At 47.7% G+C, this 26217-nt stretch overlaps 1 protein-coding gene across 1 annotated transcript in view; it reads left to right on the top strand.

Moving 5' to 3' along the window:
- The window catches only part of DNAH3 (dynein axonemal heavy chain 3), a 536699-nt gene extending 510726 nt beyond the window's left edge, over positions 1-25973 (top strand). Inside the window, exons 60-61 of the mRNA XM_069210285.1 lie at positions 20746-20883; positions 25339-25973. Of these exons, the coding sequence (XP_069066386.1) occupies positions 20746-20883; positions 25339-25692 (492 nt within the window). The 3' untranslated portion in view covers positions 25693-25973. The remainder of the gene's footprint in view (positions 1-20745; positions 20884-25338) is intronic.
- Positions 25974-26217: the final 244 nt, after the last annotated feature.

Genomic DNA, 26217 nt, shown 5'->3' with positions numbered 1-26217 from the left:
AGTTCTTTTCCTTCCACGCCAGTTAAGCGCAGGTCCGGGATTGAGCTACCCTTTGCCTTTTTTGGCAAGCCTTTTTTCAACCTTTTGTTGAAGATTTGTTTTTGTTTGGGCGAGGAAGATGTCATGTAGGAAGACGTAGTTTAAGCCATGTGGTGCCTGTCATCGCACCATGTCGGTGACAGACCCCCACCAGGTATGTATCTGGTGCCTCGACAGGGACTGCGACTCAAAGTCGTGCTCCATCTGCCTGGCCATGGCCCGAAGGCTTTGAGAAAGTGGTCTCTAAATCTCATGGCGGCCCGGCAGTCGACTTCGGTCAGCCCGACTCCTCAGAGGTCATAGTCACACTCATGGAGGAGGTCACAGGACCCCTCCAGGAGTCCCAAGTCATCTTCTTCCCACTTGAGGTCCTCAGGGCACTCGGGGAAGAGGCACAAGACTTCTCCATGCCTGGCGTCCGACGAGGCATCTCGGGAACGTGGAAGTTCCGAGCACGGTTCCCCGGAGCCGTTGCCAGGGCCAACTTCGCGTCTCCCCCCTTATCCGGAAGCCAGAGCGACCCCTGCTCAAATAAAAGAGTTTTACGAAGCCATGTGCCTCGTTTTTGGGTGGCCTGCCCCCGCTGGTGGGTCTTCGGACCCTGTGGGGTCAGCAGGGGCCTCATCAGGTTCGACGCCGGCGGCTTCAACCTCGGCCCGTTGCGGCCCCCAGGATCCGATATCGGATCCGGACCGGCACCAGTTCCTGACAGTCGGCCTCCTCCAGCGCCAGGCCCAACGTCGACGAGCCCCCACAACCAGCGCCCACCGCTGGTGGAAGCCCCATCCTCATTCCTGATGATCCGGAGCTGGAACAACATCGTACCATGCCGATTCTGACTTTGACGGCGCCGATTAGGCCCAGATCAGTGCCTGAGGCTTATTTTGGTCAGCCAGGCACAGGTGAGGAGTGGGAGGGGTCTGGGGATTCTTTGGAATATGGATTAGAGGAGCAGGACAGGTATGAGGATCTAGGGGAAGCCAGCGGACTGGATACTTCTCCAGATGCTGGTATTGTCTCACTTCCTTCTGTGGCTACGGAGGAGGGAGCATCATACGCCATGGTGGTGCATAGAGCGGCTGAGGTCTTGGACCTGGAGTTGACTACAGTGCTGGTCAGGCCTAACATCCTGACGGAGGTGCTTCAGCTGGGGGTTACTACATTAGAAGCGATATTACCCTTTATCAAGACCCTTACTGATGTACTGCTGGGGATGTGGTCCAAGCCCAGCACAGGGGCTCCTGTGAATAGGACAATTGGCCGCCGCCATCGACCAGCTCCTACAGACCCTAGTTTCCTCACCCAACACCCCACCCCGTAGAGCTTGGTGAGCCAAGCCTCCACATCCTGTGGTACCTTCCCTTCCGCTCCCCCGGATAGAGAATCGAAGAGGCTGGACCAACTCGGGAAGAAGATGTTTTCTTTCTCAAGCCTGGCATTGAGGTCGGTAAACACCCCATGCCTATTTGCCCGTTTTTCCCATACTTTATGGGATACAGTGGCACAGGTACTGCCCCAGGGCGTACGGTACAGTCTCACCCAAGCTGTCAAGGATGGGAGAGATGCCGCCAAGTTTACCATTTGGTGTGGCTTGAACACGACCGGCTCGCTGGGCAGGGCGATATGTTCGATAGTGGCCTTTCGTCGCCATGCCTGTCTGTGTACCACTGGCTTTTTGGGGGATGTCCAGGTAAATCTGATGGACATGCCCTTCGATGGCTCACGCCTTTTTGGTGAGAAGGTAGATACGGCGCTTGAGCAGTTAAAGGACTCTTGAGCCATGACCAGATCCTTGGGCCTTTCGGCGCCAGTTCGCCAGCACTCTGCCTATCGCCCCTTTTGAGGCTTTGGGAGGGTCAGGGTACCACACCAACCACAACTCAGCCACCGTCCTCCAGCTTCACAGCATCCAGTGCGAGGATGAGGTTGTGGTACCTTCAGACCCAGAGGGTCTAGCCAAAGGTCGGCCACCACCCAGTCCCCCTCTTCCACAACGCCCAAGCCCTCGCAGTATGGTTCTGCAAGACCATGTTCATCCAACTGGAGGGAGGATTCGATTTTATCTGCCTCACTGGTTGTCCATTACATCTGACAAATGGGTCTTGAAGATCTTACAGAAGGGCAATTCCCTCCCCTTTCAGTCATTCCCTTCCTCCATCCCTCCATTAAAAGAACGGCTGATGGAGGATCATTTAATCTTGCTCAGCGAGGAAGTTACAGCTCTCTTGGCCAAGGGAGCCATAGAAAGGGTCCTGATGTCAGAAGTAGGCAGGGGTTGTCATTCCCGCTACTTTCTGATTCCAAAAGAGAACAAGGGTCTTTGCCCTATCTTGGATTAACGGGACGTCAATATCTTCCTCAAAAAGGAGAAATTCAAGATTGTAGGAAGCTGGCTCTCTATATACTATATCAAAATGAAATATATTGTGCACATAGTCCAGGGATTACCCAGAGGATTGACAGAGGCTGAAGTAGAGAATACTAATGCTCTATTTGTTCTGGTGTGGTCAAGCAGTTAGGCTTATCAGAGGGTAGTGTTAAGCATTTGTTGTACACACACACACAAGCAATAGAAGAAACACACACTCATTGACTTAACTCCAGACCAATAGGATTTTATAGAGAAAAATGTGTTTTCTTAATTTATTTTTAGAACCACAAGATTCAAGTTGCAGGTAAGTACCTTAAAAGTTTTGTATTTCACATTGGTATCAACAATGCTTGGTTTGAAATAGGTAAGTAATACAGTTTTTTAATTATTGACAAAAAGCTTTTTTTTAAATGGACACTGCAATTTTCAAACAGTTCCTGGGGGGAAGAAAAGTTAGTTCTGTTTACAGGTAAGTACAACACTTACAGTCTCAGTCTCTGGGTTTTAGGAAGTTCACCGGTTGGGGTTCAAGTTAACCCCAAACACCCATCACCAGCAACACGAGGCCCGCCGGTTGCAGAGGTCAAAGTTGAGCAAAATTAACATGGGCTTCTATGGAGACAGCTGGTACTCGGAATCCGGTCAGCCAGCAGGTAAGTACCCGCAACTCAGAGGGCAGACCAGGGGGGATTAGAAGAGCACTGGAGGGGCCACAAGTAGGCACCAAACACACACCCTCAGTGGCACAGGGGCGGCCGGGTGCAGGGTGCAAACAGGGCGTCGGGTTTCCAATACTGGTCTATGAGGAGACCTCGGGGTCACTCAGAGGCTGCAGGCGAGGTCCATGGGGGCTTCTCAGGCAAACCACCAGCTGGACAGGGAGGATGGCCGCCTGCTGGTTGATGCTGCTCTGGGAGTCAGGTTCTCCAAGGCCTGGGGGCTACGGGTGCAGTGTGTCCTTTAGGCGTCGGATATCTTCGTCCAGAGCTTGCAGTCAGGGGGGTCCTCAGGATCTGTAGGCGTCGTCATGGGGATTTGGAGGGGTCAACCCAGGGTGGGCTCTTGCTCCCAATCGCCTGGGCACCCTTTCTTGGTGGGTGGACCACCTGGATATGGGCCGTGGGCGTCGGGTGCACAGGGGTCAGGACTCACGCATCTAGAGTGAGGTGGGAGCCCTTAGTTGTAAGTTTCTTCAGACAGAGCCGCTGTCCCCAGGAGGTTTTGGTCCTTTTGAGTGCAGGGCAGTCCTCTGGAGTTGGCAGAGGTCGCTGGGCCAGCTGGAAGTGTCGCTGGTCTTTTTGCAGGTTCTTTGAAGAAGGAGACAGGCCAGTACGGCTGGGGCCAAAGCAGTTGTCCTCGTCCGTCTTCTCTGCTGGGGTTTTCAGCTTGGCAGTCCTTCTTCTTCTTGCAGGTCGCCAGGAATCTGGTGAGCTGGGTTCAGGGAGGTCCTTAAATCTTAGATTTAGGGGCATGTTAGGGGTCAGAGGGCAGTAGCCAATAGCTACTGGCCCTGAGGGTGGCTACACCCTCTTTGTGCCCACTCCCTTTGGAGAGGGGTGTACAGTCCTATCTCTATTGGTCCCTATCCCCCAAACCAAGATGGAGGATTCTGCAGGGAGGGGGTCACCTCAGCTGTGGACACCTTAGTGGTAGTCCTGGCTGGGGTGGTCACTCCTCCCTGTTTTCCCTAATTTTCCCAGCAGACTTGCCGCCAAAAGTGGGGCTTTGTCCGGGGGACAGGCATCTCCAAAAGCTGGAGTGCCCTGGAGTACTGTAACCTGACGCTTGAGCCTTTGAGGCTTCCCGCCAGGTGTTACGGTTCCTGCAGGGGGAAGTGTGAAGCACCTCCACCCAGGACAGGCTTTGTTTCTGACCAGAGTGCACAAAGGCACTCACCCCATGTGGTCAGAAACTCGTCTGAAAGTGGCAGGCTGGCACAGACTGATCAGTCCTACACTAGTAGTTGGGCTAACATACAGGGAGCATCTCTAAGATGTCCTCTGTGTGCATTTGTCAATAAATCCTCACTGGCATCAGTGTCGGTTTATTGTACTGAGAAGTTTGATATCAAACTTCCCAGTATTCAGTGAAGCCATTATGGTGCGGTGGAGTTCGTAATGACAAACTCCCAGACCATATACTCAATATGGCTACATTGCACTTACAATGTCTAAGAATGTACTTAGACACAGTAGGGGCATATTGCTCATGCAGCTATGCCCTTACCTGTGGTATAGTGCACCCTGCCATAGGGCTGTAAGGCCTGCTAGAGGGGTGACTTACCTATGCCACAGGCAGTGGTTTGTGGGCATGGCACTCTAAGAGGGGTGCCATGTCAACTTTGCCTTTTTCTCCCCTCCAGCACACACAAGCTGCAAGACAGGGTGCATGGGCTGAGTGAGGGGTCCCCCAGGGTGTCATAATACATGCTGCAGCCCTTAGATACCTTCCCTGGCCACAAGGCCCTTGGTACCATGGGTATCTTTTTTAAGGGACTAAACTGTGTGCCAGGGCTGTGCCAATTGTGGAAACAAAGGTACAGTTTTAGGGAAAGAACACAGGTGCTGGGGCCTGGTTAGCAGGTTCCCAGCACACTTTCAATCAAAGTTGGCATCAACACTAGGCAAAATGTGGCGAGGTAACCATGCCAACAGTGGCACTTCTTACAAAGATGCTCACTCTAGCTCAGGTCTTGTTTGCCCTAGACCAAGGAGACTGGATGGTAGTGTTGGACTTGCAGGATGCGTATTTTCACATCCCCATCCTGCCCCCCACAGGCTTTCCAGTTCAAGGTGGGCCACAAGCACTTTCAGTTTACTGTGCTCACTTTCGGGCTCACCAGTGCCCCTTGGGTTTTCACCAAGGTGATGGCGGTGGTAGCAGCGCATCTGCACAGGTTAGGGATTTCAGTCTTCCCCTACCTCAACGACTGGCTGTTGAAGGCTCCTACGCCCCAGGCTCTCGTCACCCACCTTCAGACTACAGCGGACCTCCTGCATTCACTGGGTTTCACTATAAACGTGCTGAAGTCTCACCTGACTCCCTCTCAGAAGCTCCCCTTCTTTGGAGCTGTTCTGGATACAGTGCAGTTTCGTGTTTATCCTCTCGAGCGAGTCCAGGATATTCAGGTTATGATACCAATGTTTCGGCCTCTGTCCTGGATTTCAGTGAGACAGACTCTAAGGCTGTTGGGACTCATGGCTTCCAGCATCCTGCTAGTCAAAAATGCCAAATGGCATATGAGGGCTCTGCAGTGGTGGTTAGTGAACTGCGATTGGGTCAAAGGCAGACTCCTCTCCCTTCCCCAACCAGATCTAACAGTAGTGACAGATGCGTCACTTCTGGGATGGGGTGGCCATCTGGGAGAGGCGGAGATCAGGGTCCTCTGGTCTCCGGCGGAATCCAGACTCCATATCAACTTATTGGAGCTCCGGGCAATCCGGCTGGCATTGAAAGCATTTCTTCCTTTTGTGAAAGGGAAGATAGTGAAGGTGTTCACGGACAACACCACCGCAATGTGGTACTGCAAGAAGCAGGGCGGTGTAGGGTCGTGGACCCTTTGTCAAGAGGTTCTGTGTCTCTTGACACGGCTGGAACAGCAGGGCATAACCCTGGTGGTTCAAGACCTGGCAGGTTCTCTGAACACCAGGGCAGACAAACTCAGCCATCGATGCCCAGGGGATCACGAGTGGTGTCTCCATCCGGAGGTGGCACAAGGACTCTTTCAGCAGTGGGGAGAGCCTTGTTTAGATCTGTTCGCCTCCGAAGAGTGCACAATGTCCACAGTATTGCATGTTGGAGTTTCCAAGGTGGCACTCGCTCGTCAACGCGTTTCATTGCGAGTGGAGTTCATACCTTCATACGCCTTTCCACACATACCACTTCTGCCCAGAGTTCTCAAGAAGTGCAAAAACAACTGGGTTCAAGTAATCCTGGTTGCTCTGGACTAGGCACGGAAAGTTTGGTATCTCGAGCTTTTGAAAGTGAACATTGATCCTCCAATCAGGCTTCCCCGTAGGGAAGACTTCTGTGGCAGCAGCAGGGCAAGGTTCTACACCCGAGCCTGTCAACTCTGCACTTTCATACGTGGAGATTGAGCGGCAGCAGTTGACAGCCTTCGACCTTCTGCCCGAAGTCTGTAAAGTTATTCTGGGAGCCAGACGTCCCACCACCAAGATGGTATACACCTGCCGTTGGAAACGCTTTGTATATTATTGTACAGAAAGATCTATTGATCCTCTTTCTGCTTCTCTCTCTGACATTCTTCTCAAGTCTTATCCCTTGCCCAGCAGAGCTCTGAATTGGGTACTCTCAAAGGGTCTCTTTCCGCCTTATCGGCATTCTTTTGCTGCCCGATCAGCCTTCATTATTCAAATCTCCTTTCGTAGAAAGATTTCTTACAGAACTTGTATCCTCCTATGTCCTTTGTCATGCCTCAGTGGGACTTAAATCTGGTCCTCACTTTTCTCATGTGTGCTCCCTTTGAGCCACTACACAACTGTCTCCTTCGGCTGCTCACCATCAAGACAGCCTTCTTAGTGGCAATAACATCTGCCAGGAGGGTGAGTGAGATGCAGGCTCTCTCATCTAAGCTTCCGTATCTCACCATGTTACCGGACAAGGTGGTACTTTGAACTCATATGTCTTTCCTACCCAAGGTGGTGACCCCATTTCACCTGGGTCAGAACATCACCAATATGCCACTCAAACCATGTTTAGGGGAGTGAGCACATGCACTTTAGAACTGGTTAGCAATGCTAAAGTGCACAGAGTCCTAAGGCCAACAGAGAAGAAATCCAGACAAAATGGAGGCAAGCAGGCACAAAGTTTGGGGGAACACCACCCTAAGGCTGACAGGTCTAACCTGTGTCCCCCTCAGCTGAAAGTAAGGAGAACTACCCAACCTCCTGGGAGTTCTCATCACTATGATGGAAGAACCTGGACAGCCCATCAGCATTAGCGTGGTCTGACCCAGGTATATGCTCCAACGTGAAGTCCATTCCCTGTAGGAAGATGGACCACCTCAACAATTTGGATTCTCACCCCTCATTTATATTAACCACCTGAGACGGGCCTGTGGTCGGTCTGAACCTTCAAGTGAGTCCCAAACAGGTATGGTCTCAGCTTCTTCAGTTCCCAGAACACAGCAAAGGCTTCTCTGTCAACAGCACTCCACCTCTGTTCCCTGGGAAATACCCTCCTAGAGATGAAGGCTACAGGTTGGTCTAGGACCTCAGAAGTAAGCTGTGAAAGTACTGCCCCTACAACATTCTCTGAAGCATCTGTCTGGACTAAAAATTCTCTCAAAAACTCTGGGACTTTGAGTACAGGGGCTGTACACATGGCCTGCTTTAGGGAGTCAAAAGCTTTCTGGCAGGCTTCTGTCCAGATCACCTTTCTAGGCTGCTTCTTTGAGGCAGCTCAGTCAAAGGGGCAACAATATTGCCATACCCCTTGACAAACATAACCTGTGAGACCCAAGAAGGCCCTCTCTTCTGTCTGAGCCTTTTGAGTCTTTGGGGGCCTCCAGGCCAGAATGGTCTCTATTTTGGCCTGAAGGGGCTGCACCGTACCCCCACCCACCATTTGTCCTAATTACACCACTGACGCCTGCTCTATCAGGCACTTACTGGCCTTGATAGTCAGGCCTGCATCCTGCAGGAACTCAAGCACTTCCTGGAGGTGGAAGAGGTGGTTATTCCAGCTGCTACTAAAGATTGCTATATCATCTAAGTAGGCAGCACTGAAGGCCTCCATACCAGTCAGTACTTGGTTAACCAGCCTCTGGAAGGTGGCAGGGGCATTTATATTCCAAAGGGCATCCTTTTAAATTGATAATGGCCCTCTAGAGTAGAGAACTCAGCCTTTTCAATTAGGGAAATCTGCCAGTAGCTTGAGGTTAAATCAAAAGTGCTCAGAAACTTGGCAGCCCCTAACCTTTCAATGCGCTCATTATCTCTAGGTATGGGGTGAGCATCAGTCTTGGTTACTGAGTTGAGCCCCCTGTAATCCACGCAGAACCTGAGTTCTGGGATGGCGCCTGGTGGGGCAGCTTTTGGTATCAGCACCACAACTAAGACTTCCTCTTTGATGATGGCCCTCACTTTGTCAGACAGCCTGTACATTTTGTTTTTGACAGGGGGCTGTCTCCTGTATCAATATTATGGGTACAAAGGTGTGTAAGCACAGGAGTGAGGGAAAACAGAGAGGAAAACTGTCCCCATAACTGGCGCCAGTCCCTCTGTTGGTCTGAGATCAGGTTAGGGGAAAGGTTCACACCTTCCACTGACCCATCTTGCTCTTATGATGACAGGAGGTCTGGGAGAGGCTCACTTTCCTCCTCCTCCCCATCATCTGTCACCAACAGCATGGTGACCTCAGACCTCTCATAGTGGAGTTTGAGATGGTTGATCTGAAGGACCTTTAAGGGGTGCCTGGCGGTCTTGAGGTCCACCAGGTAGGTGGCATCCCCTTTTCCCTCAACTATCTCATAGGGCCCAGTCCAACGGTCTTGGACGGCCCTGGGCTCCACTCGCTGCATTACCCACACTTTCTGTCCAGGCTGGAATTCCACAGAGGTAGTCTTCTGGTTGTACCACTGCTTCACCACCTTCTGGCTTGCCTCCAAGTTCTCAGAAGCCTTCTTCTAGAACTTGGACATCTGGTTCCTGAGAGTTAGCATGAAGCTAACCCCATCCTGGCGAGGTTTTTGGGTGTTTGCTCCCAATCCTCCTTAACCAGCCTGAGAGGTCCCTTTACACGATGACCATACAGAAGTTCAAAGGGGCTGAATCAAACCCCCTTCTGCGGTACCACTCTGTAAGCAAAGAGCAGGCAGGGCAAGGGGACATCCCACTTCTGCCTCAGAGGGTCAGGCAGGCCTCCAATCATTCCCCTTCAGGGTCTTGTTGTACCTCTCAACAAGCGCCTTGGTTTGTGGATGATAGGGTGTGGAGAACTTATAGGTAACTCCACACTCCTTCCACATAGATTGCATATAAGCTGACATAAAGTTGGTGCCCCTGTCAGACACCACTTCTTTGGGGAAATCTACTCTGGTGGAAATCCCCATTAGGGCCCTAGCTACTGCAGGCGCAGTTGCAGTTCTCAGAGGTATGGCTTCTGGATGTCTTGTAGCATGGTCCTCCAGGACCAGGATAAACCTGTTGTGAGACGCTGTATTGTGGTCCAAGGACCTAATGATGTTGATGCCCACCGTTTCAAAGGGGATGCCAACCAAAGGTTAGTGTTGCAGGGGAGCTTTCAGCTTCTTCCCTGACTTGCAACTGTCCTGGCAGGTCACACACATCCTGCAGAATGCATCTGAGGACACCATCATCCTGCGCCAGTAAACGTGGGGGACAAGCCTGGCAAAGGTATTGTCCTGCCTAAGTTGTCCTGCCAGGGGAATCTCATGGGCTACCTTTAATAGAAAAATTCTGTAGCATTGGGAAACAACTAGGGCTCTTATTGTCCCATGGAAACGTGCCTTGGGTTCACTATACAGGAGGTCATTCTCCCAATAAATGTGGAGATCGCCAGGGGTTTCACCAGCTGTCTGGGCTTCAGCTTGCTGCCTCATGCCCTCCAAGGTTGGGCATTATTTCTGTGCTTGACAGAAGTCCTCCCTGTAGGGTCTCTCTTCTGCTTGCCATCCACAAAGCTCAGGCAGGTCACCAAGGGAGGCAATGTCCTCCTCAGTAGGTTCTGGGCAACCTCCTCTGGCGCCCCAGCCACCTCTTCTGGGAGACATTTGGGGGCTGGGTTCCCACTGCCCTTCACTCTTCTGGCAGTTGTCTGGGCCATGTTTCCAGGCTCCAGACCCTTTTGACTCCTTTTATGGGTGGCCATTGACCTGGTGGTCACACAGACTCACTCAGGCAACCCCAACATTCCCAGGTGGGACCTCAGCTCCGCTTCCTTCCAGGCAGTGTGCTTCAGGTCCTTTCCTAGTATACAGTCTACGGGCATGGTAGGGCTCAATCAGAAGACCTGGGACCCCCCTGCTCAAAGGGAACTAGAGCCACTGGGTAGTGGCTCTCCCAGTTGTCTGCTACTACAACCTGATATAATGCATTGGAAATTACTTGCTCTGAGGACACCAGATGACACCTTACTGTTGTCATGCTGGCTCATGTGTCCCTCAAAGCCTCCACCCTCTACCCATTGTTGGTGATCCACTGCCTATACTTTGCAGTATTGGAAGGCATGTGGGCTTTGGGCATCATCTCTTCATCACACAGGGAAACTAGGGTAAGATCACTGTCTTCCCCCCCACTAACTGGGGCCATCTCCTCCCCAAGCACTACACTCACCAGCCCTTGGCGTTTACCTCCAGTGGGAGGCTGTGCGCTCTTGGCACACTTGATGGCACCCTCGTAGGGCCCATACTCATCACACTTGGGGTTAGATTTGTTTTTACTTCAGAAGCTTTTCTTGTGGTGGCCAGGTTGGGATGGGGACCCTTTGCCTTGATAACTATTTTGGGGGCCTTGAGAGGACTCCTTCTTTTTATCTCCCCCCCCTTTCTTCTGGTAGGAACCCTGGCTTTTGGGAGCCCCCCCAGTTGCCTTTTTGGACACTGTTGTGCTGGCCCAGAGGTCCACCTCCTCAGCAAGCTTCCAGGAATCAGTCAGCTTGCAATTTACCAGGTGTTGGTGCAGATCTGTTAAACAACTATTGAGCATGTGCTACCTCAGAATCAGGTTGTACGCCCATTGAAATCATCTACCTTACTGCCCCTCACCCACCTCTTCAGTGCCTTGCTAGCATAATCCAGAAAGTCCACTCAAGCCTGGTTGGAAAGCGTGTGGCTGTCCCTGAACCTCTGTCTATACTTTTCAGGGGTCAACCCAAACTTAGAAAGAAGAAAAGAATGGCCTTCAAGGACGTATATCTAGTCTGGTCCTCTACCTTTAGAGTCAGGAGTGTGCACCTCCTCGCTGGAGGCATATATTTCAACAAGCACCCACCACTCCCCCAGTGCTTCTCTGGAACCTTATGGGCCCTCATGGATACCGCAAAGGCTGAAAGTCACTTATCTTTATCACCCTCCTCCCCCATAACTGGGCACCAGGTTTTTGGGAATGTGTACTCTCACCTCACCGGTAGACACTGCTGATTCACTGCCACCATTGCTTGCTTGGTTTTAATGTCCAGCCTCTTCAGGCTCAGTTCATGAGCCAGCATGATCTTTTTCTCCTCTCGCCTGTCCTCTAGCTCCACTTGAGATAGGCGTCTGGAAGATACACTGCTCCCTGCCCCACCCCGGGTATCCTGATTCTCCTCCTGGGGGCAGGGATGTTCCTTCTGAAGTCTTTAGTTCTCCTGCAGGTCTTGGTCCTCTTCCTCATCCAGTCCCATGTCCCCTTCTGGATCATCCTCCTCTGATGCTGTTTGCAACCTCTTGACCTCCTTATAGGGCGGAGGGCTATCTGTAGGTCAACCTTGGAAGCCTTCTTGCCCACTTTTTGCCCCCTCTCCTTGCAGAGCTTTTGTAGCTCAGCCTTGTTGAAGCTGTCAACACTGATCAGATCCATCTCCATGGTAGCAGAGGAAGGTAGGATCAGTTAAATTTGAAAATAAATAAAAACGGACAATGGAGACTAAGGAGAATTTCAAAAGTCAGTCCTGATGCCAAATTATTTATCTGGAATTTTTGTGTAACATCAGTCACTGTATGGTACTTCAAAACACAAGTCCTGATACACACCGCTGAATACCAATGTGAGAAATTGGGTTGTTGGTTGACTGGGGTGTGAACCCTGGTCAAGCAACAGCCACAATCCCTTGCAGGGTGAATCACAAAAAGTCACTAAATTAAACTGCGCTTAACCCTGGGTAGCTAGGCACAAAAAAGCAGTCAGGCTAAATTTAGAGGCAATGCGTGAAATATTTATGCAGTACGCAAACAGCACCACAGTGAAAACACAACACAATAAACATCCTAAACCAATTTAGAATAATACAGAAAATTCTGATAAATTGACACCAAAACCATGAAAATCCAATTAGAAGAACCAGAGTTTCAATTTTTTGAAGTTTAAGGTTCAAAATAGCAGGCCCTCAGTTTTAGAAAATGGCCACCTGGGCATCTTTAGCACAACAACCAAGGGTCCAGGAGTGGAGGGAGATCTCTTGGGGGTGCAAGGCTTACTCAGGCTGAGTCCAGGTGCAGATGTAAGATGGTGGGAGCCAAATATGTCCCTGTGGTTCAAAACAGGAGACCAGCTGAACTAGCCATTGGAGTCACTTCTGAAGAACTGGTGTAGGTGGTGATGCAGGGCTTTGCAGCAGGGATGGTCTCTGAAGGTTCCAAGCAGGCTGTAGGCAGCAAAGAAGTCCTTCCAGGTACAGCAGCAGTCTGTCAGAATCTACAGCAGGTTACAGTAGTCCTTTGAGAGTTCTTCCACAGGCCCAGTAGTGAACCGAGGAGCAGGTCTGAGAGCGCTGTTTTTATACCCTGGTGCCCTGCTCCTAGAAGTTGGGAGAAGTTTCCAGAAGGGTTCTCTGAAGTTCCAGGAATTTCCTGCCTTCCCTGCCCCAGCTCCTAGCTGGCTGCACTGACAATACAGGGTCATTAGGCCTATTGTGTGGTGGCAGAGCCCAAGCTATTTAGTTGCAAGTGTGGCTGTGCTTAGCTCCGCCCCCCTCATCAAGTCACTTAGTGGCCCATTCAGGCTCTGCTAATCCCTCTATTGTGTGACTGTCTGGGGTGAATTCACAAAGTCCCAACTGTCAGTTACACCCAGTCATGTGACTTAAGGCAGGTTACAGGCACAGAGGGCAGATTTCTAAAGTGGCATTTTCAAACTTGTTATGATAAAGCTGACTTTATCATTGAAGATGGTTTATCATTACAAGTTCATAGGTACCAAACATGACATATCTACTTGCTCTGGTTTATGAATTACAATGTATTAATTTTAATAAGGAATCTCAAATGTTACCCTATGGGAGGGGCAGGCCGCTCAGTAGTGAGAAAACACATGTGGGGGGTTTTCACTACTGGGACATGTAAAACTAAAAAGTATATGTCCTACCTTATAATTACACAGTACCCTGTGCCACAGGCTACTTAGGGCCTACCTTACGGGTGACATAAGTAATAAAAGAGGACTTTAAGGCTAGGCAAGGGGTTTTAAATGTCAAATCGACATGGCACTGGAACTCTGCCTTCAGGCTGCACTGGCATACCTGAGACAAGTTTTAAGGTGCCCCTTAAGTTGGTGGCACAATAAGTGCTGCAGGCCCACTGATAGTGTTTGATTGAAAGACCCTGGGTATATGGTATACCATTCTACAAGGGACTTACATGTAAATTAAATAAGCCAATCAGGTATATGCCAATCAAACCATGTTTAGGGGAGTGAGCACATGCACTTTAGCACTGGTTAGCAGCGGTGAAGTGCAGAGTCCTAAGGCCAACAGAGCAAAAATCAAAAAAATAGAGGCAAGCAGGCAAAAAGTTTGAGGGAAGACCACCCTAAGGCTGACAGGTCTAACACTGACATTTTCTCCCTTGTCAAACTGTGTACCTATGCAAATTGGCGGCTCATTTTCTTTGTTAAGTGGGCACTCATGATAACTACAATGCTCATGGAAAGTACTGTAAAATTATTTGTGTTAACTTTATAGTGAGGTTGACATTTTGCTGCCACCCTATTCCATTGTGTAATTTGCCTACACAGTTTCTAAAAATGCTACTAAAGAGCGTTTAAAAATATGCCAAAGGTACATTAATATGTGTACTTATGTGATTAAGATTGATATATGTAAAATCATGGCCATGTGAACACTTCACCATGGATAGTTACCCTGGCTCTGCAGTATCCAAAGTGCATTAACATTAGCCAAACCTATTAGGGCATGGCCTTGGTACTATTCTCCTGTCCAAAGTACCTGCAATCATCATCTGCAGTTAATTCCAAATGCTCTGCTCACCGGGAATGGTGCTTTATGGTTTGCACATAGGACCAGAAGTGCCTTTATTGCAACTGTTCTCTGCATGCACTGCACGTAGGGCATGGCTTACAGTCTTGCTCCGAGCATAGTGCCCTTAGTCACAGTACCTACAAGGCATGGCCTGTGGGTGGCAGAAGCACATCTCACATGCATTACCCAAATTGCATGGCCACAAACATGCCAGAGACCATGCCCACATTAGATTTGCCTTGTATGCTCACTTCAGTCTTGCCATGTGTTCAGTTCTCTACCTACAGAATATGGTCTGCAGGCTCCACAGGGCCAGGCAAGGCCTGAAGCCACGTCTTGCGGTCACTGGCTACACTGCATTGTTTTTGGTTTTGCACTTGGCTCCAATACCCAAAGAGCGTGCCCTGTCCCTGTCCCTGAGTTACTCACATGTAATGACATGCTTAGCAGGCTCTGGGCACAGGGTATGGTCTTTGGCCATGCGCAGTATGAAGTGCCCTTCTCACAGGGTATGGTCTGTAGTAGCTGTATGGGATGTTATGACGTTTGCCCAAACACTACCGACCCTGGAAACAGTGAACTCCATTTTCTTTTGGCAGTACCCATGCATGCAATACTCTAGGTGCATGGTATATGTCCCTGAGATATGGGCAAGGCCCTGCTGTAAGTATAATCACCTTTTAGACCGGGTTATACATTTAATACAAAAGAATTGAAAACTACTCCTTGCTCAAGAAGTGGCCAAATGCTGCTCTGCAATAGTAGTTTACAATCACACAGTACTGTGCTGCAAGGCTAGAGCACCCAATCGTATGAACAAATGGAATTGTGATCTGGAAGTAAAGTGCATACCTACAAATACAGGCCCAGATTTGACAAAGGATTGTATTGCCCTTGCGTCACGCTAGATGATGCAAGGGCAACGCAAACCTTGAGTCAGATTTACTAAGCCACACAAAGCTACCTTGCCTGGTCCCACGTGGCTTGGTAAATTTGGAGTAACACATGGCAGCACAAGTCTCTGCCTTGCATTACTCTGCCCGGGGAAAGCATTCCATGGGTGGAGCTTGGGTGTTCCCTCTAATCCACCCATGCATTTTGGTGCATTTCTAGATTTACCAAGACAAGTAACCCTGGAAATGCATAAAATTGTATGTCTTCCTGACAGAGGAGCAACAAGGAACAATACCTTTATTTCTCCTTGTTGTTTCCTCTTTCTATGTGTGATGCATTTTGCAGCACACTTAGAAAGAGCAAACTCCTCTAAGGATTGTTTTTGCACTGCAGTGAGAGAGCAGGAGTGCGCCTTATCTTAGTAAATATGATGCATTCCTGCTCTCTCCATTCGGCGCAGTAAGTTGTCAATCTGCGTTATGTTGCGTGGCATCAAATAATGAAAAATCTGTCCCTAAGTTCATGTAGTTTTATTCAGGTCAAACGAAGCGCTGTTTTCCAACTACTTCAATGAAACTTAATTTCATGAAGGTGCTAAATATAGGTCTGCGCTAGCACCTATAAAACCTCCCATACACGTCTGCCCGCAGATCTCTCAGCATCCAGCTCACTTTTTGACCTTTGCCTACCAGTTTTCCTGGTACTCATCTTTGCCCGTCCACTGATCTGTATCTTGTGCTTGGTGAAAGGTAGGTGTTTTAGTTCTGTGTTTTCATTTGCCATTGTACACTTCCAGTGGGATGGCTTAAGAAAAGGTGGCTTTGATTTATCTGTCCCTGATCTTCCTGCAGCTCCACCTTTAACTTCTGCCCTATCTCGTCTACTGAAGCTGTTGTTGAATGAAGAGCTGCACTAGGTCTATCTAGAACAGTTACCCGGCTTATTGGGAATACTAGGAATTCCAAGCTAGACATAAGCCTGAAGGCTATTATACAGCTGGTGTTGTGCAGCCATGAAAGCAGCCGTCACCTAGAAAGAGCGGTCGTCACATCAGCCCTGGCATTGCCTGTAGATACATGCACATTCACACGTGTACTGATGCTGCTCAGCCTTAAAGCATGTGCAAATAGTGTACAAGCCATAGGTGGACCCAGCACATTCACATGTACAATGCGACTGACACCACAGGCCTGCAAAAGATTGACAATCACAATGTGGCTTTCAGTAAGCTACATGGCGATTTGCCAATGTATTGCATGCCTCCACTGCTGTTGACATTATATGTGTGTGTCTGTGTGTGTGTGTGTGTGCGTTCGTACGTGTGTGCGTGCACACGCATGTCTGCACATACGCTTGCTGTAATAGTGAGGAAGATATGGTTGTTCGGTTCTTCCTGGCCAGAATCCGGCCCCTGACAGCCAGCAAACAGGGAGGCCAAGATGGTACAGCTTCACATTAATGGAATGGTCTGCTAGGCTGTAACAGTAGAGGAGGTAACATCAGCTGGGCAGATAAGTTCCAGAACGTGTGTTTGCAGCAGTGGGATCCTGAAAGTTGTCTGTGTGCATGTATACATGTCTGTGTATGTGAATAAATAAATGTGGAATTTATTCATTCACCTTGTGAATGCATCTTTGCACGCATATATGTGTCTGGTGGCTGGCACTGTCTGGCATCCTGGGCATTAGGATAGCCCAAACCTTTAGTCAACATACAAGGCATATTATGGGGGTCATTCTGACCCCGGCGGTCTAAGACCGCCGGGGCCAGGGTCGGCGGGAGCACCGCCGACAGGCCGGCGGTGCCCCGCAGGGCATTCTGACCGCGGCGGTTCAGCCACGGCCAGAAAGGGTAAACCGGTGGTCTCCCGCCGGTTTACCGCTGCCCTTAGAATCCCCCATGGCGGCGCAGCTTGCTGCGCCGCCATGGGGGATTCTGACACCCCCTACCGCCATCCTGTTCCTGGCGGTTCGCCCGCCAGGAACAGGATGGCGGTAGGGGGTGCCGCGGGGCCCCTGCCGTGCCCATGCCCTGTAAGAGGGCCCCACAAAGTATTTCAGTGTCTGCCTAGCAGACACTGAAATACCCGACGGGTGCAACTGCACCCGTCGCACCTTCCCACTCCGCCGGCTCAATTCTGAGCCGGCATCCTAGTGGGAAGGTTGATTTGCCCTGGGCTGGCGGGCGGCCTTTTGGCGGCCGCCTGCCAGCCCAGGGCAAATGTCAGAATCACCGCAGCGGTCTTTCGACCGCGGTGCGGTGTTCTGACGGCGGTACCTTGGCGGACGGCCTCCGCCGTCCGCCAAGGTTAGAATTAGGGCCTATGTGCCTTATGGAACCTTGCGCAAAAAGTGGCTCTCCTTGGTATCATTTGGGCGCCCTAGACTCCCTTGGTATATTTGTTGGCGCCCTAGGCTTTATGCGGGCTTAAGCATAAAGTGAATTCCTTGGCATATGTTTGCCATTCTAGCCATTTGATAGCCCTAGTATTTGGGGGCTTTCTTAGCATAATATGGACATTCTAGGCACTATTATGGTTTAGGCATTAGGTGTCCCTCCTTCGCTTATTATGATTGTAGCTTACCTACCCCAAGTATTTTTGTGGGCAGTAGTCCATGTGAGTACTTCATTAAAATATCTCTCTGGTATTTCGCAGACAAGCTTTTGGATTTGCTAAACATAAAAGCTGTTTTTTCTGAAAGTTAAAAGTTATTTAAAGAAAATGACAAGATTATATTAGGGGAAATGAGTTTATTTACTAAAAATAAAAGTTGGTATGTGGAGAAAAGTAAATGTTTCATCAGAAAATGTCAAAGCAATACTTGGGGACAAAATTGTTGCTTTCCATAATATATCTAATCCATTAGAGTAATAATTTATTTAGAAGTGGGTGAGATTTAAAGCTAATCTTACCATTTCCTTCATACTATAGGACCATGGATACATTTGATGGTCTATACGTGTTGGATCTTCATCAGTACTGCTACCTAATTCCAGAACCTGTAAGAGTGGTGAAACCGTAAACATGTATCTCCCAGTAGCGGCCCCTCCGCAATGGTGGAGGAGGGTCGCCCCACTGGCTAAGAGCCAGCAGGAGAAAAATAAAACATTACTTGAATATCGTTTTATTTTTCTGCTGCTGGCTCAGCCAGCAGGTGCAGGGAGGGGCGGGGCTGGGCCACAGGAGGTGAGAGGGGGATGAGGAATTGAGTGCACTAAGTGTGCATGTGGGTTTGGACAGCCTAAGACGGCCGTCCAGACACACGTGCGCACTTAGGTTTCTCCAGCCCGGCTGTGTACACAGTGAGGCTGAAGAAACTGTACAGGCCCCAAGTTTGTGTCTGAGCGGCAGTCGGAGTAGCTCAGGCTAATCCTGACGCTGCTTTCATGCTAGCTTGAGCATGAAAGCAGCGCCAGGATTGCTGGGAAGCCTGTTCTGATGACCCAGCGAATGCTGGGACACCAGCACAGGAAAGTAGGATGAGCGAGGCGGCAGGAGAGGACGGCGGTGGCAACGAATGGTAAGTCTTTTTAAAAACAATGTATTTACCCCCCTACCAGTCCTGTTGTACCCCCCCCCGCCACACACCCCTCCCCTTGATATTTGCGGCAGCCTCCACTGGTATCTCCTTTCTGAACTTGTAAATTCTCAGTAGCCTTAGTGGTAGCTCTAATGTTTGAATCTGTCAGATCTTTAGGGATAAACTGTCTACTGACTGAGGTTATGAGCTGTGTGTATTTTTTAACAAAATTATAAAATTGCTGAAGTAATTAAAGTAGGCTTGCTAGATGGCTTTAGTTCATCAGTAAGATTCATGCTAGCTTGAGTGTTTCTTTCTGCAAATCATTGCAATCAGGAACTTTAGTACAATTGGGTAACTGAAGTGACCCAAGACTACAACTCTCAGAGTGTAATAGATTGCTGTCTGAGTGCATATGCCTGGTGCATCGTATGCATAATTTGTACGGGTCCGTACGATAAACAAGTCATCACATTCTCAGAACCCGCAGAAGTAATTTCCTATAGGAGGCAGTACCAGCTTTGATGAGGAATTGCAGTGATCTGCTCATACAGACAGAGATGAAAGAAAAACAAGCTGGCTAGTAGATAAACCAAACTCAAATGTTATCCTCTTTATCCTAAAGAAAATCTTACTTCATTGAGTGCTATGTAGTATTGTGTTTCTCACTGTCTTGCAAACAAAATTCTCTGGAAACAAACTTTAGCTGTGCTATTTTTGGCGTAATGGCCAGAGCTGCCGACTTTGGAACTGTGGATCCAGGTTCGAGTCTCAGCGTTGGCTCTATAGCCTGAGATTCTGGGCAAATCACTTTAGGGGAAGATTTATGAAAAGTTGCGCTGCACCTAGTGCAACACCACTTTTCTTGCGCCCCTTAGCGCCCCCTAATGCCACCATGGTAGCGCCGTATTTAAAATATGGGGCACCAGATGGTAGTTAGGGTGACTAGCATCATAATTATCTGATAGAGACTTCTAGCTGCAGATTCCTTACCTTTGAATTCCCTGGCATCAGCTTTGAATCTGGAATCTTTTTGCTGAACAATACCCTGCTTGCGCCGTCGGGTGGTGTTTTTCAGATCCGCTTGCATCGTCCAGCTTCACTTGGCTTCGTCAGCGTCATTGGAGCCATTTGTGATGTCACGGTCGCCTATAAAGGCACCACCCTGGCACACGTACGTCAGTTCTTTTCCTACTGCTCCTTTTAGGTGCAGGCCTGGGATCGAGCTACCTTTTGACATTTTTTGGCAAGCCTTTTTTCAACCTTTTGTCTGAGAATTTTTTGTCTGTGTGAGGAAGATATCATCTAGGAAGACGGGGTTCTAGGAAGAGTCTCTACCTGATAATGCATTACCAAAGGTAAGTAACTTGTTCTTTGACGCTAGTCCGGTGCTTTGCAGGATTAGCGTAAAGAATTATGACGCAAATCCTGCACAGATTGTAATCAATGGGAGCCTCTGTTTAAAGCCTGCACCTAGCAGGCGTTAAAAAAATGCCACTAAAAAGAGCGCAAAGTATCTCATAGATTCCTTTGTGCCAAATTTACGCCCCCCCCTAGCGACGGAACGGCCCCCTTGCATACATTATGCCTGGCGCAGGCATAATGTGGCACAAAGGGTTACAAAGTGGTGCAATGCAAGCATTGCGCCACTTTGTAAATATGGCGCTGCGTTTTTGGCCTCATTGGGCCATATTTGCATTTTAAAAAATGATGCAAATATGGCACAAGGAGGCGCTGTGGGCTCTTAAATATGCCCCTTAATCTCCCCAGGCCTACAAAAATGAATGAGTCCTTGTGTTAGGTAACTGGTGCTCATGTGCATCGCTCCAGTTCCTTCGGGTCGAGCTCGCGCTATATAAAACTGCAAATGAAGAAATAAATAACTTGAAATGTGTCATAGGTTTTTGCAATAAAACTCTGTATAGATTGATATTTCAGTGGTCTCTTAAAAGTAAGATGTATTATTATATTATTTTTTCAATTCAGGATTGGATAGACAATGGACCCCCGAAAGTGTTTTGGGTTTCAGGATTCTACTTTACACAGTCATTTTTGACAGGTGTTTCACAGAACTTTGCTAGAAAATATACCATTCCGATCGATCACATTGGATTTGAATTTGAGGTAAGATCTGTATTTATTTCTAAGACAATTTGTGATGAGTTTCATAATGTTTTTTTTACACAGAAGGATTGAAGTCCTAAAAATAAGTGTGTATCTGTTGAACTATAGAATCAGTTACTGGAGAGGGATGTCCATAAACGTGTATGAAAACATAAATATCTTGCCAGTGTCACGCTAGTGTTATACATAAGACGATTGGATAAACAGTCAGCAAAACCTGCGAGGCTGTTTGCAATGTAGTGGAAGTATAATTTGTTACACTATAACCACTTTTTCCTTAAAAAGCACAGAAGGAATTACAGCGCAAAATATAACTTCTTCACTTTTCTAGAGTTATATTTCATCACTTTCACGTTTATATATTCAGTTTGTGTTCATCAACATAAATAATTCTAGTTATCACAGCTGGAGCCAAAGCTAACATTTGAAACTGAAGCCAGGGTAGTTAAGACTTCACAGTAGAACAGTTTGCAGTCCTGTGCTCTACAAACTCTGCGTGTCCATTGTGACATATTTCCAGGCTGCTAGGTTATTAGTAGGGACATGCGAGTCCTGAACTGTTCTGTATACAAATCTTTTTAATCTCTATTTCCCTTTTTTGAGTTCCAAAGATTTTAGATTTTATTATTTAAAAAAAAAAGACAAACACACACACATACATATATATTTGTTTTTTTTAAAGAGAAAAGAGGTGCACGTTTCTTTTTTCACTGGATACTTGTCTTGTTTAGTCTATTAGGAAGCTTTCCAAGTGGACCACGTACTATACTTGGGGCCAGATTTACTAAGGGCGTGCGTTGTCCTTGCCTCACGCAAGGTCAAGCAAACAACGCACGCTCTTAACTGGGATTTACTAAGCCACGCAAAGCCAGCTTGTGCTACTTTATGTGGTTTGGTCAATCCAAGCTAATGCAGAGCTGCGCATTTTGCTGCCTTGCGTTACCTTGCGACAGGGAGGCATTCTCTGGGTGGAGTGTGGGAGTGCCCAACCATCCACCCAAGGTTTTTGGCACAATCCCAGATTTACTAAGATCAGTAAACCTCAGACTCCCCAAAATGCTGCACATCCGTGTCCAAGGTGTAACGAGGAGAAATATCTTTATTTCACTTCGTTACTTCCTGTTTCTCTGAGTGCTGTTGCAGCACGCATAGAAAGAGGAAAATGTCTAGATTGTTTTTTTTAAGCAAGGTGTCTCTTCCTTCACGAAAACAATCTTGTTCATAAATCAGGCACCCTTGCATAATGGCGCACAGGTGCCTGCATTGTTGCTAGGCAGCACAAACTGCACCAGTGCTAGGAGGCAGCAAAAATGCACCATATCTTAGAAAATATGGCATTTTTCTGCTGTCTCCCTTTAACGCAACACAGCGCAGCAAATAGTCTTGCTGCTTTGAGTTGCATGAAACGTTAGTAAATCTACACCTTGGTCTCTTCCTCAATCTAAAAAATGAATTCTTCAGATCCTTCTATATGATCCTACACCTCTAATATTTATTTAGGTGTTGTAGCATACAGGGACATTTGCCATCTACCGTGTCAGAGCACCTTGTGACAATATGCAATGCATTACTAAGGAAACTATGGCACATGCCCGAAAATGTAAGAAGTATGTGTCTCATGTCATGTTAATGTGGGGCTGTTTTTTTTTTTTTTAAGATGGCTCCTACAATTTGGTTCTTTCTGGGGTTCACTGATCTTAATGACAGTTGCAGATTTCAAGCGCCCATTTTCTCACTAGAGACATTCTCATAAGGGTTATTCATCATTTTATAACCGTTTGAACTTATATCCATTCACGACTATCATGTGGTTACACTTATTGCGTCGTTGCTTGCACTTTTAATCTATGCAGAGACTAGTTCCAGTCTTGAAGGCCAATGCAGGGAAGTTGAGGAAAGCTTTACCTTCCAGAAATGCCTCAGCCTGCGTTTTCCTTGTCTTCTGAGGGCATGCTCAACAGAGCTCTGGTTTGTTGACATCACCTATCCAGGGGTGTAACTTCAGGGGCTGTTACACCCCCCTAATAAATGTATTTTGTGATAAATAGTTGGGTGCAGGTGCTTTTAGTCAGTATGGTGAGGTGTCTGTCGGATTTCACCAGGAGTTTTTACACACAGACAAAAACGAACACACACTCTCTCCTTTTCTCTGTTTAGAAAGACTTCAAAAATGTTGGTCATTTCATAAAATAATGTGCTTTCTCTCACTTAGTACACCACCTACACAGCATCGGCCCCGCCAATCTGAAAGGGTTGGGGGGGCTGAGACCGAGTGGGAAAATAAAAAATAAACTTACCTTACCACCTTGCTTGTTGTATAATGTATTTTAATATCATGTGCCAGCGTGATTGTCAGGCAATCTGAAGCTTACACCCCCCCCCACCAATCATACTGACCAAGCTACGCCCCTGAGCCCATCCCTGCATGTCGCAGAATCTGACCTCCTGCTGGGCCACGGCGGGTCTTTCAGAATACCTGGGAGTGTCAACCATGCATTTTATAGAGTGCATGTATGTGGGTGTGTGATGGTTTGGGGTGTTTTATATGTCTTGCATAAGGCCAGACCTCTTTCTTTGGTATTTCACCTACGGTTCCTACTTTGTAGCAAATATTTGGTATTTTCAGCCTAGGGGGTGTGGTGTAATTTATGCCCCGTTTGGAGCCCCTTAGTGCAATTTTGAGACTTGGCCCACTATGGCACCTGTTTTACAAGTTCTAGCTATTATGAGAAAACTTGAAACATAAGTTTCAAATATCCCTGCCTCGCAGGAACTTTATGATGATATAGGACGTTTCCTTACTTAAAAATAAACAAACAGACATTCTAGGGATGTACAATAAAAACCGAAGCAGTGACCACCAAAAAGATTATGAACTGATGGTGTTAGCAATGAAGACACTTAGGCCCATATTTATGAGAAAGTGATGGAGCGTGATGCTGTGCCAAAATTGGCAGGGCAGCGCTCCGTCATTTTCACAATGCAGAGATGTGCCGTATTTAATTGAATACAGTGCACCCCCGTGTTGTTCCCTGTGCTGGTGCTAAATTTAGCTGCCAGCGCCAATGCAGGCATCCTTGCACCATCATGCAAGGATGTCTGCGTCGAGGGGTGTGATTGTTTATCTGTGGGAAGGTGTCCCTTCCTGCACATAAACAATCACTAATGGCGCTTTGGCACCTGTGTGCAGCACACACAGGAGTGCCAAAGCGTAATTTTCAAATGATTACTTATGTGCAGGAATGCAGCACGCATAGAAAAAGCAAAAAACGAGGAGGAATGAAAGTATTCCTCTTCATTGTGCCTTGCTAACGCCACCGCTGCGGTGGCGTTAGATTTTGGCACTGCCTCAGGTTTACAAAATCTCGTAAATCTGAGGCAGTGTCAAAATGCAATGGGTGTTGCTGTGGCACGCCCACAGCAACACCCATTGCGCGCCCCTCTGACGCAGAAAACTGCGTCGGAGGCGCTCATATTTACAAGGAGGCGTAATGCCACAAAAAGTGGCGTTATACCTCCTTGTAAATATGAAGCAGAGGTTAGCGCCACTGGAGCATCACATAAAGTGATGCTCCACTGGCGCTAGGGGCTCTTAACTATGCCCCTTACTTCATGTTCATAATTTATTAACTGACTTTTCAATAAGTATACTTACATAATTTTTAACTGCAAAATGACTGCCTAACAAAAGTATGTGTTCTGTGTGCAACTGTTTGACAAGAAAAGTTGCTCCACTGTGCTATGTTAAAGGGATAGAGCAGATCCATGCCACATCTACTAAAATAAAGCGCTGTTTCTCTGTCCCACTGCAGTGGTGCACCTTTGGCTGCCTTGTGCCAATGATCACAAACTTACCCCTTAGTGCTTGGATGTGTCTGTGTGATGTCTAACATACATTTTGTATCAGAAGGTAGCCTTCCAGTACAAAATACTATGCTTGGATATATTTGAACACTTTCCTCTTTTTGTATGAGTGCTGCACAGTGCAGCTCACATGCAAATTTAGGAAAGTTTGAGTAAAGGAATCTTCTCTTAAACTTAACACCTGCCTCAAAGAGGCATTATTTTTTAGCACAAAGTACTGCCTCCCTTTTTTTAGTGCATAGGTCTTTGCATCGTAATCCATGAGTGGTTGCGTGGGCACGCCCTTCTACCAACCATGGAAGCCGCCTGGATGCAAAGGCTACTTTCCACCGCACAGCATGATTTGTTAAGGAAAGTAAATCCCAAAATGTCACTTTTGTGATGCAAAATGTTAGTAAATCTGCCCCAAGAGTTCTCAAGTGTGCCCTTTTACCTACTGCGGTGCACTTAAGATAACTAAGAGTGTGTTTATTATCACTAATGGGTGAAGCAAAGTAAAACCTTTTCAGTTCCATCTTACTCAGTTGCATAGGGGTGAACAATCTGCTTTTCCATCACTATAGACTAACCACATCCACATATCCATTGCAGGTGACACAGCAAGAAACCAATATGGACGAAGCGCCGGCAGACGGAGCATACATCAAGGGACTGTTCCTAGAAGGTGCTCGCTGGGACAGGCAAACCATGGAGATTGGGGAGTCTCTTCCAAAAATCCTGTACGATCCTATCCCCATCATCTGGCTGAAACCAGGAGAAAGCGCCAAATTTCTGCACCAGGACATTTATTTTTGCCCAGTTTATAAAACAAGTGCGAGAAGGGGGACTCTTTCCACGACAGGGCACTCAACTAACTTTGTCCTCTCCATCGAACTTCCCTCACACAAACCTCAGAAGCACTGGATTAACCGAGGGGTTGCAGCCCTGTGCCAGCTCGACGACTGAATGGATATAAATTCAGATCAGACATTTTGTAAATTAAATACCAATTATTGCCAATTGCACCTGACCACTTTATTTACGCATGATGTTATAAATGTCACATTTTTTTATATGAATGGTGTATATAACTTCCTTCTTCAGCCTCCAGCGTTGTGGTGTTGCAATTTAATAAATATGTTCTATTCATTGCGCGTACATAATCTCTGCCAATCTCAAACAAAAATCATCTTTGTGTTATTTTTTTTAATTCAATTCATGTCATAAAATGTAAACAACTAGTATTGTCTAATTTGTCTGGTGTGGTTATTTATAAACATTCGAGCCTGGCTGTGTGTTCATTAAAACCCATGTGGGGCAAATGTATTAATGTCTAGCGCAGCAACCAAAGGTGCAGAACCATGTTTATTAACAAGAATGGGCAAAACCGATAAGTCTGGAATTGGCAGCTAGGCTTTTGGCTTTGCCAGTGCTTGTCTTGATTTATTATTGTTTTTGCAAAGTGTTATTGATGGGCCTCAATGTATCAAT

Source organism: Pleurodeles waltl, chromosome 10 (assembly GCF_031143425.1).
Source record: "Pleurodeles waltl isolate 20211129_DDA chromosome 10, aPleWal1.hap1.20221129, whole genome shotgun sequence".
NCBI classification, from domain to species: Eukaryota; Metazoa; Chordata; class Amphibia; order Caudata; family Salamandridae; genus Pleurodeles; species Pleurodeles waltl.
This window is presented reverse-complemented; position numbering and strand designations above follow the sequence as displayed.